Below are 9601 nucleotides of genomic sequence, written 5' to 3' on the forward strand. Positions count from 1 at the left end.
AATGGGCTGCCCTGGGAGGGAGGGGACTGCAAAAAGGTAGGATTCTCCTTGTTAATGACTGTTCAGCACTCAACTCCCTTTAAGTGAATTTGGCTTCAGAAATTGACAGCTTTTACTGCTACTGTGCAGATGGAGAAGAGGCCTGGGTGGAGAGGCTGGGAGGAGCTAGGGAGAGGAGGAACATAAGCGCAGTACGTGCCTGAGGCTTCCTGCTCAGGGCAGAGACGGAAGTGCCAGCGCGTGCTGAGAGTCACTGCAGGAGGGAGCCGGACTCCAGGCTCAGTGCCCCAGAGACAGCCAGCTGCTCCTGGAGGGGCTGGAGGGAGAGGGCCAACGCAAAGGCTGTGGAGGAAGCCAGGAAAACCAGCCCAGGGGAGGAGCCTGCACGAGGAACATACTGGGCGACATGGCCAACCAGGTCAGTGAGCCCTCTTCTAACAATATGTGTGGCTAGTCAGGCCGCATAGCTGTTACTTTTAGAATGGTGTGGGGGAAACATTACCGTAATTTTCGGACTATAAAGCGCGCCATTTTTCCCATTTTCTCGACCCTGTGGCCTGTATATACGGCCTGCGGCTAATTATGGCGATTTACAGGGGGGCTAACGGCACTAGGGACCTCATAAATCTATGGATTTGTACAGGTTACAGTCCACCACCTTTCAACTCTAGGCTCTTATGGCCGGCTCCGCGCCCCACCTTTAAGCGGCCGGGGCTCCTAGCAGAAAAGCCTGCAGGCCGGAAAGAGCTGAGACAGATGCGCCGTAAAAGTAAAGTGGAACCGAGAGTGGTGTACAAAGACAGGAACGGAGAGCAGACAGACAGACATTACGAGACGAGACAGTTTGTCCCCGTACCACTGTTGAAAACCGGGCTGCTGTAGATCACTGGCCGGTACGATGCGGGCTGGGGAGCGCCACCGGGTTTAAGTTTTGAAAGTTGAAAAGTTTGTGGGGTGGGTCTCTGAAACGCTATGTGATACAGTCAGTTTACACAGCCCCACATGTTCTGCCTAGCTACTATTGCCACTAAATGCGCCTAACACTTGAATTACGTTTATGCAACTTGTTTGTTGAAATGTTAATAAATGGGGGGGTGCTTCCTCAAACAGCCCAATCTCTTTCCCCGACAATCCCTCTGCTGCACGAACCCCTTACATATGGTAATTACATAAGAAAACCATGGTGGCTTATTAGTCCAGTGCGGCTTATATATATGTACACTCATTCAATATAGCTGCTGCGCGCTTATATTCAGCTGTGCCCTTATAGTCCGAAGAATGACAGTAGAAATCAATCCAATGCAGCAAGACTTGCTAGCTCTTGTTTTACTCTGTTAAGATTTCTGAACTATGTGATTTAGCTGATTCATCCACTATTTATGAGAGGATTATAATTTATTAAGATTTCCAGTACTGTAATGTGCATGCCTTTTATTTGATTGTACTTACCTTGTTTAAAATGAAAGTGTGTCCTTAGGGTGACTTAACAAAATCTGTCCAGGGAACTACAGATGAAAACATAGCCTCTCGGCTAACTGTCACATTTACAGAAATGTGATTCATGTGATAAAATAAACATGATGATGATGATGATGATAGATGATGAAATAAAGCAACCTAAATAGTTATCAAATTAAATAAAACACAATGCCTGTATTCCCCAAATGTTTTTCGGAGATATCTTGCCTTCATCAGGCAAGATTCAACCACTTACTAGGTGGTGTTTCAGGTTGAAGGTGCAGTAACCAGGAGGCCATACACGCTGGATTGAAGATTTGACGTCATTAACCAGAATATCGAGCCGCTCTCCAAACAGAAGGGAGAAATGCGGAAGTGCTGCAGGAAGAACGCACAGGACAACAGGTATGAACGAACCGTTTCTTGTCTCTGAGGTAAAAACTGACAATGCTGTGTGTAGGAAGCCACATATGAAAGCCATTTCTGTGTTTGTTACGACACATGTTTTTTGAGTCACTTTAGGTGGTTGGGTGTGTCATTGGATTTGTGTGGTGACGTTTGTGCTTAGATCCGGTTGCTTTTACCTGTGCACTTTGTAATAGATGGGGGGGTGAGCTAGAGAAGGACCATTTTTGTTGACTTAATATCGCGGCACTTTGTTTAAGATTACTGCCGCAATAGCTGTAAAATGGCTTTTCTTTTCTGATCATGTGTTATTCTTAATGGGCCAGGTTTCCCAGGCAGAGGAGAAGTGGAATAAGAAGCACAAGAGCCAGCTGGAGAAGCAGAGACTGGAGGAGCTCCAAGAGGAGGTGGCAGCGCTGCAGAGTCAGGTGGAGCAGGGGAGGAGGGAGCATGCGGCGCTGCTGAAGGCTGAGCTGGCTGCAGCCCGAGCAGCCTGGAGCCGAGACAAACAACAGGAGATCTCTGTGACCCTGGCCCGCAGTGAGCAGGCGTACCAGAGAAAGCTGGAGCAGGCTGTGCAGCAGGCCGGAGGGGAGGCGGCGCTGCACAGAGAGGAGCTGCTCCTGCAGGTGGAGGCCAAGCTACAGCAGACTGTGAGGGCCCGGGAGGAGGAGTGGAAATGTCGGCATGCAGAGGAGGTGCAGGTCCAGAGGCAGCAGGCGAGAGATGAATTAATGACAGAACTTCAGATGGCTCTGTCAGAGGTCCAGGCACAACTTCTCAGGGATCCCAGAACAAATCAGCCCCACACTGAAGACCCCAGGAGGAGCAGCGGGGACACATCAGAGCTCACAGTCACACACATCATCCAAACCGCCTGCAGAGACGTAGTCAACAGAGCAGTGTCTCAAGCCAAGAAGCAATGGACCAAAGTGAGGTTTTTTTGCAAATATCTGTTATCTGAAGATAAACCATATGTGACCTGCTCTATCGAAATCAGTCGCATTGACCCGAAGACACATTTTGAGTTGTATACACTGTTGGAAAGAGGAGATCCCTAGCTTTCTAATGATATCAGGGTTGTTGTTGTTGTACTCCAAATATGAAGTCAAATATGTCACATTATATAATGACTGTCACCGAGTCACCATTTTGAAAAAAGGCCTTCAAAGTTTCCTCTTCCCTGGAATCCATCGATCTGATTGGTTATTAGCGGAGCAAATTATCAAAGTAGTACGGAGGGAAAATATTTTCATTTGGATTACTGGTCTGGCGGAAGCTCGCGAGTGTGTATTTTACACGAGAAACACCGGCTGTTGTGTTACGCCTGCTGTGACGTCAAGTTACTCCGTTCTCCGCTTGTAATCACGCCGATACAAGCTTCAAAGTTGTTTATTTGAAATCAGATGAAAACAAACTGTAACGGACCCTGCCGTGTTAGCTCCATGATTACTATACGCCTTGCATTCATAATTTCAGCGAGAGGGAGGGGGGCGGGTGAGAGGTGCCGGTCATCTTCCCTTTACAAGCTTCAAACATTTATTTATCGTGTGATTTTGGAAATAAAAGTTTCATATTCTGAAAGCCAAGAATTTGTTTATTTAAAAATCAAACAAAACACCCGAACCCCGAAAAACAATTTTTTTAACTCAAAACCACGTTTATTTTTTAAATGAGCCGTTGCGACTTCCGACTGATTTCGATGGAGCGGGTCACTTCAGTTACCAGTTAATGATTTAGATTAAGATGACTTGCTCTGCTCAATGATCAATTTGCTGAGTCAGCAGAGGGCGAAGGTTGTTGGAACACAATGCAGGACAAAGAAATACATGAACAACAGAATTGCACTGAAATGAATGTTTTGGTAGTTAGTAAAGTATTTGGGAGCTTGCAAATCACAAACATTACAATCAGCCTGTTACTTTATTCGTTTATCAAATCATGCACAGCCCTGTTTAAACCCTCACTAAGGCAAGTTCATTGATATAGCCCCTTTCATCAGAAGGCAATTCAAAGTGCAGTAAGTTATGATTTCTATGAATGTGCTATGTTTTTATTTTGTTTCTCTATGTGGTTCAATGCTTATGAGTTGCACTTTCCTTTATTCCCCTACAGATAAGTGAGGAGAGACTGAGCCTTGTGTTAAAAGAAACACAGGAGCATCATGAGAGAGAAATAGACCAAATGCAGAGTACGTATTGCCCTCTGATCGTCCGTATGACATACGATATTCATTATTTGATCACTAAAATCAGCAAGCTTACATTCTCCACTGTTTCCAGGCTCTGTGTCCCAGAGGAAGGAGCCGGCCCGCTGCAGGAAGGAGTGCGCTGAGACTTTAGGAAAGCTGCAGAAGAAGAACCAGGAGCTGCAGAGACACTTAGAGAAAGCCTGTCGTCAGCTGCAGCACAGCGTCCGGGAGCACAACTCTGCCATGCAGCATCTCAAAGGTATTAAAGGCATTTCATTTCTCTCTTTAAATGGCACTCTAATGGATATACTCAACTCAACATACACAATGTCTGTGTGTTGAAGATGAGCATGAAAGCAGCTTGAAAACCATGAAGGAGGAACATCTGCAGCAGCTGGAGGAGGTGAAGAGAGCAGAAGAATCCTCAGGGTTAGTGTTTTTATTGTTTCTTATCTTCAGTTCAAAGTCAAATGAAGCTCAATAAAATATTGTTGCTCCAGTTTATTGTTTTGTTCTGTTGTGATATGCCGTGTTAGTTCAAAGTTAAACCAATGTATATCTTTTTTATATCAAATGTTGTCCCTTATCTTAAGTGCTTTTGCTCATGCATTTTGCATTTGGGATTGACATTCCATCCAACGCAAGGTTTTAGATTTTTGGAGCAAGCACCTCACACGACCTGTCATCTTCAAGGTTCAAGGTTCTTTATTGTCAAACTAACATAGCTACTGAGTAATTATGTCATTGAAAATCTTAGGTCACAGGCTTCTCCAACAATGCAACACAATAATACAGATAAGCAGACAATATTAAAATATACTATATTAAAAGTAATACAAAAAGAAAAATAGTTTTTTAAAAAGTGAGAAAAAAAAGTGGAATAGTGCAATACGAGTCTATATACAAGTTATGGGAATGATATATTAGATAATAGATAGATAATAGATAAATAATGACTAAGTAGCAGATGAATGTTATGGAATTGTTTCAGCAGTTCAGTTGTTTAACAGTCTTATTGCCTGTGGGATGAAGCTGTCTCTGAACCTGGTGGTTTTAGTCCGGTTGCTGCGGTAACGCCTGCCAGACGGCAGCAGACTGAACAGTTTGTGGCTGGGGTGATGGGGGTCTTTTATAATCCATCTTAAAGATGCCAAGCGTAAGCTGGACTTTTTACTCCAGCAGTAATAGTCAAATCAAGTCCCTCAAAACATTTGACCCATCCCAAGTAGTAATTAACCCTTGGACTATTAAAAGTAAGGGCAAATTGCTAGAAAGCAGCAAAGTCTTTAGGGTTTCTTGTCTTTGTTTTTGGGGCAAAATCTTAAAATAGCTGAAAATACACCAAAGATCAGGTCGACATTTAATTTCGATAAAATCATGGAAGAATACGTTTTTTTCTTGCTTGCAGGAGTTCTGATCACCAACAAAATACACAAGGCCTGGAAGAGCTGAAGCAGCAATACGTGACGACTGTAGAAAAGATCAGAGGTTTGTAACGGATGTGTTTATTGTTTACACATTTAAAATATTCTGTATTCAGGCACACCGGATTTCAATATAAAACTGCCCTGGAGGGTTTAAGGAAGAAGACTCGACTAGAAACTATGATGACCTGTCCCATAATATTCATTTGTGTCCTCACTTGTGAATCTGATCGAACCTCTGTCATTTTCATGTAAACGTACCTAGTGAAAAGGACGGATCCTAACTGTGTTTTACCGCAGGAGACATGCTGCGTTACCTCCAGGAGAGTCGAGAGCGAGCAGCAGAGATGATCCACGTGGAGGTGCAGAGGGAGAGGCAGGACACCGCCAGGAAGATGCGGCGCTATTATCTGACCTGTCTGCAGGAGTTACTGGAGGACGGGGGAAAGGATACAGGGCAAGAGACCGTAATGTCCTAAACTTGTTTGCTTGCTTCCTAAGGACTCCTCCGGCTAATTGTATTGATCTTCCTGTCCTCTGCAGGGCTGAGAAGAAAATAATGAATGCTGCTAGCAAGCTGGCAGCCATGGCTAAAGTACTGGAGACGCCCGTCAGAATGAAATCATCAAAGAACTACAGCTTACAAAGTGAGTCCTGTCGAGTAGAACTGCTTGATTCAAGGAGTCTCCTTTTAGGTTTTAAACTCAATGTGCTGGGAATACGTGGTTTGTATTGACTGGTTGTTTGACGGCTGTGTTCACAGGCAGAAATGCAGGTTTCAGTAAGAACCCTCTGACTCTCACTGAGCTCCCTGACGTCAGGCCAGAGGGGAGATCGCACAGGGAAAAGGCTTCAGAGCAGAAACAAGTCTCCACAGCGAGGACGAAACCTTCGAGTCACAAAGACCTTCCTGCCACTGAGAAGGAGGCAGCGGCAGTAGATGCAAGACTGAAAACTGCTGGTAACGCACATCTCCGCTCTTACAAACCTTCACATCAGACGAATTCATGCCAGGGGGATTTTGTCGATGCGTCTGTGAGGAGTAAAAACAGGGAGCTATGCCTGCAGGGAGTCAACCGCCTTGACTCAGAGCGACAGAGCCAACCGCTCCTCATCCAGGAGGTTCCTGTCAGAGACGAGAGGAGGACGGACTGGAGCATGAGCAGCAGTGACTCGGACGCAGGCTTCCAGGCCTCCACACTCTCTTACTCAGGGAGGAAAGTGGAGCAGGTGAAGCCTTTTTCTGTCTCTGCTGCGTCAGCCGGTCACCTGGGAGAGTTTGGAGGACTCACCCCGAACGTTTCTGACCTGACTGTCTATAACGAAATGGCCAAAAAGACACCTCACACCCAGACTTTGAGCGTTAAGCATGCAAAGCTCAGCACACACCGGGAGCCCACGCCTGGCTCAGAGGGCGAGGAGCAGCGGGGGGGCCGTCCCCGGCCTCAGTTCTCTGAGCTGAGACAACGGCAGCAGGACAGCGGCTTCGACAGTCCGTTCTACCAGCAGAAATGACAAAGTGAGGGCAGGTGTGAAGTGAAGTAGGCAGATCAGTAAACTTACATTAACGTGCCTTTTTTTAAATTAAGTGTTTAACATTTACTCGATGTAGAACCGTTGCCTTCATGGATGTTTGCAGTGTGTTTCTTTGTGTTGCTTTAACATTGTTAACAGAATAGTTTGACATTTAGGAAATTGGCTTATTTGTTTTCTTGGCAAGAGAGATTGATACTCTCAGACACTCAGTCTTGAGTTCGCAAAATATAAACCTGCAGCCGTACCTAAGTTTAGCGTACAAACTGGAAATGAGGTGGGAAATCAAATCCAATTGGGTTTTCCAAAGTTCGCTAAAACAACCCACCAGAACAGAATGTTTGTTTACAAAACAATGTAGAATATAGTTGAGTAGAATAACAAATTGTAATGTTATGGGGGCTTATGTGATGATATAGTTCCAGTAATACTGTGAGTTAACCAAACAAGAAATATTTAACAAATGAAATATAATTTTACACAAGAAATAAGGTTCAGAGAGACACAGGCTAGTTTTCTCCACATGTGTTCAGCTTTTGTGCTACGCTAAGCTAACTTTACAGACATGATAGTGGTTTCAATCTTGATTTACCTCTCAACAAGAAAGCAAGTTAGCGTTCAAAAATGAACTTTTTCTTTAATGCAGAAATTGTTCCAGTGTTTCCAAAGAAACAACTTCTATGTCCTGGTCCAGATAATCTCAGAAAATACATAACACTCCTTTTTAAACAAAACCAAATATTTGTTTTGTGATTTGTTTATTAGATCTCGAATACGCCTGTTGAACATTTCAGTGTAGCTTTAAAGCTGCAGGTGTTTGATCGCAATGTCAGTGAGGCACTCCGCAGTAAATAAGTTACTTAGAAGTGAACCTTTCATAAAGTATACGTGTATTTTTTTTAAAGCATTATAGGTCAAACGCTGTCCACACTGTAATATTTAACTTGTGATACCTTGAAGACTGATACTGGCAGGTCACTGCACCCTGTACTGTAGACTGCCAGAGAGAACTAGATTAAGTGTTCTGCCCCTCCGTCGTTATGTCTGTTTTTATATTTTCATATATTTTATATAACGTTAATGAGATATGCTGTGCGTAGATCATAAATGTTTTTTTTTTTATAAATGTATTTAATTTGTTTTAATAAATATTATCATATGCTTGCAAATTAAGAGAGATTACATTATTTGTCGTGAGTGTGGAGCCTCTTCAGCAATAAGGGTTGCATTTGATATAAACCAATTATAATATAAACCAATAGATTCAAAAAACACTGGAGTCTTCTAAGGCTCGGCTACAAGGATGTGTTTGTAGATACATGTATTATTGTTTTGGGCTTTTCATTGATATGTTAAGCAGAAAAACCTCAGATATAATCGATCTTATCCTTTCAGATTGTGTTTCGTATTGCGCAGGCATCACAGTGGCTTTGAGGAGGAAGTTCTCTGCATCTCAATTTTGGGACGACTGCAGGAGATATGATGTCACTGTCATACCCAATGTAGGGGAAATCATGCGTTACTTGTGCAACACACCAAATGTATCACAGACAGACCTAACATTGGTGATACTAAAAACTTCACCAAAAACACAACTACTTCAGACCTGTTTCATCCTGACACAAACCTAATGTTTTCAAATGGGTCAGGCACCACACAGAACATACAGGTCAAAGCTGCAGCTCTGCCCAAACACTGTAATCATTAACTAGATCAGGGGTATTCAACTAAAATTCAACGAGGTCCAGTTAGAGAAAATCTCCCCATGCAAAGGTCCGAAACATCAAAATGTCTAAGTTGCTTTATGAATTAGTGTGATATATATTGAAGTAGCCTGTAGCTTTATCAACGTCTGCATGTAATCAGCAACTGACTGCCAATCAAATAAAGAAAGTACAATTCATAAACAACATATATTGTCAATTAACATTGAACTATACAGATATACAGTAAATACTGTGGATATGTGTAATGTTCCCCTCGGGCTGCATTTAAAAATAAAATAAAAATAAATAGATTTTGAAAATGTGTGCATCTTAAAAGTGCTTGATTTTAGATAAATTAAATAAAGTGTAACAGCAGCTTGAGTTTCCCTTTTTCTTTGTTAACCGTTTCACATCATGACTTAACAGTTTCAGACGATTATAGAACAATATCAGTCTTTACACATCATAACAATTGAACAGTTTTAAAGTTTCTCTTTCTTTCCCTCTTATATTGCAGTCCCTCACTCACTTTGTTTAAATTCAGTGCGAGAATTGAGCTGGAGCTTGTCCTGCCAGGAGTTTGTAAATCTGGGCTGAAATGGTGTCAGGGCCATTCTCATACACACATGCAGGTGCTCATTGGTTACAGTGATGCAAACACAGGTATTGTGAAAAAAGAGAGAAGCCTGCCCTGGAACGGTATTTTTTTTTTTTTACCTCAGTTCTGACTTGAGAGGGAATGTTTGGTCAAACACTTTGTGTTTTGTCTCATTGCGGCGTTTTGGCACTTTTAATGAGCGCCACGGTCTCTGAAAAAATTAGACACACTGGTTCTGTGCTCCCAGTGGGAAGGATGAACATGAATGAGTCCACTCAGGGTTACA

The 9601-nt window shown here is 43.1% G+C and overlaps 1 protein-coding gene across 1 annotated transcript in view; it reads left to right on the forward strand.

The window, feature by feature from the left end:
* The window catches only part of LOC104960118 (centrosomal protein of 152 kDa-like), a 19300-nt gene extending 11118 nt beyond the window's left edge, over nucleotides 1-8182 (forward strand). Inside the window, exons 4-13 of the mRNA XM_010788084.1 lie at nucleotides 223-418; nucleotides 1793-1863; nucleotides 2190-2795; nucleotides 3979-4054; nucleotides 4146-4313; nucleotides 4399-4483; nucleotides 5463-5542; nucleotides 5779-5935; nucleotides 6022-6125; nucleotides 6242-8182. Coding sequence (XP_010786386.1) covers nucleotides 223-418; nucleotides 1793-1863; nucleotides 2190-2795; nucleotides 3979-4054; nucleotides 4146-4313; nucleotides 4399-4483; nucleotides 5463-5542; nucleotides 5779-5935; nucleotides 6022-6125; nucleotides 6242-6993 — 2295 coding nt within the window. The 3' untranslated portion in view covers nucleotides 6994-8182. The remainder of the gene's footprint in view (nucleotides 1-222; nucleotides 419-1792; nucleotides 1864-2189; nucleotides 2796-3978; nucleotides 4055-4145; nucleotides 4314-4398; nucleotides 4484-5462; nucleotides 5543-5778; nucleotides 5936-6021; nucleotides 6126-6241) is intronic.
* The last annotated feature ends 1419 nt before the right edge of the window (nucleotides 8183-9601 follow it).

Source organism: Notothenia coriiceps, unplaced genomic scaffold (assembly GCF_000735185.1).
Source record: "Notothenia coriiceps isolate Sejong01 unplaced genomic scaffold, NC01 NC01_scaffold00031504, whole genome shotgun sequence".
Taxonomy (NCBI): Eukaryota; Metazoa; Chordata; class Actinopteri; order Perciformes; family Nototheniidae; genus Notothenia; species Notothenia coriiceps.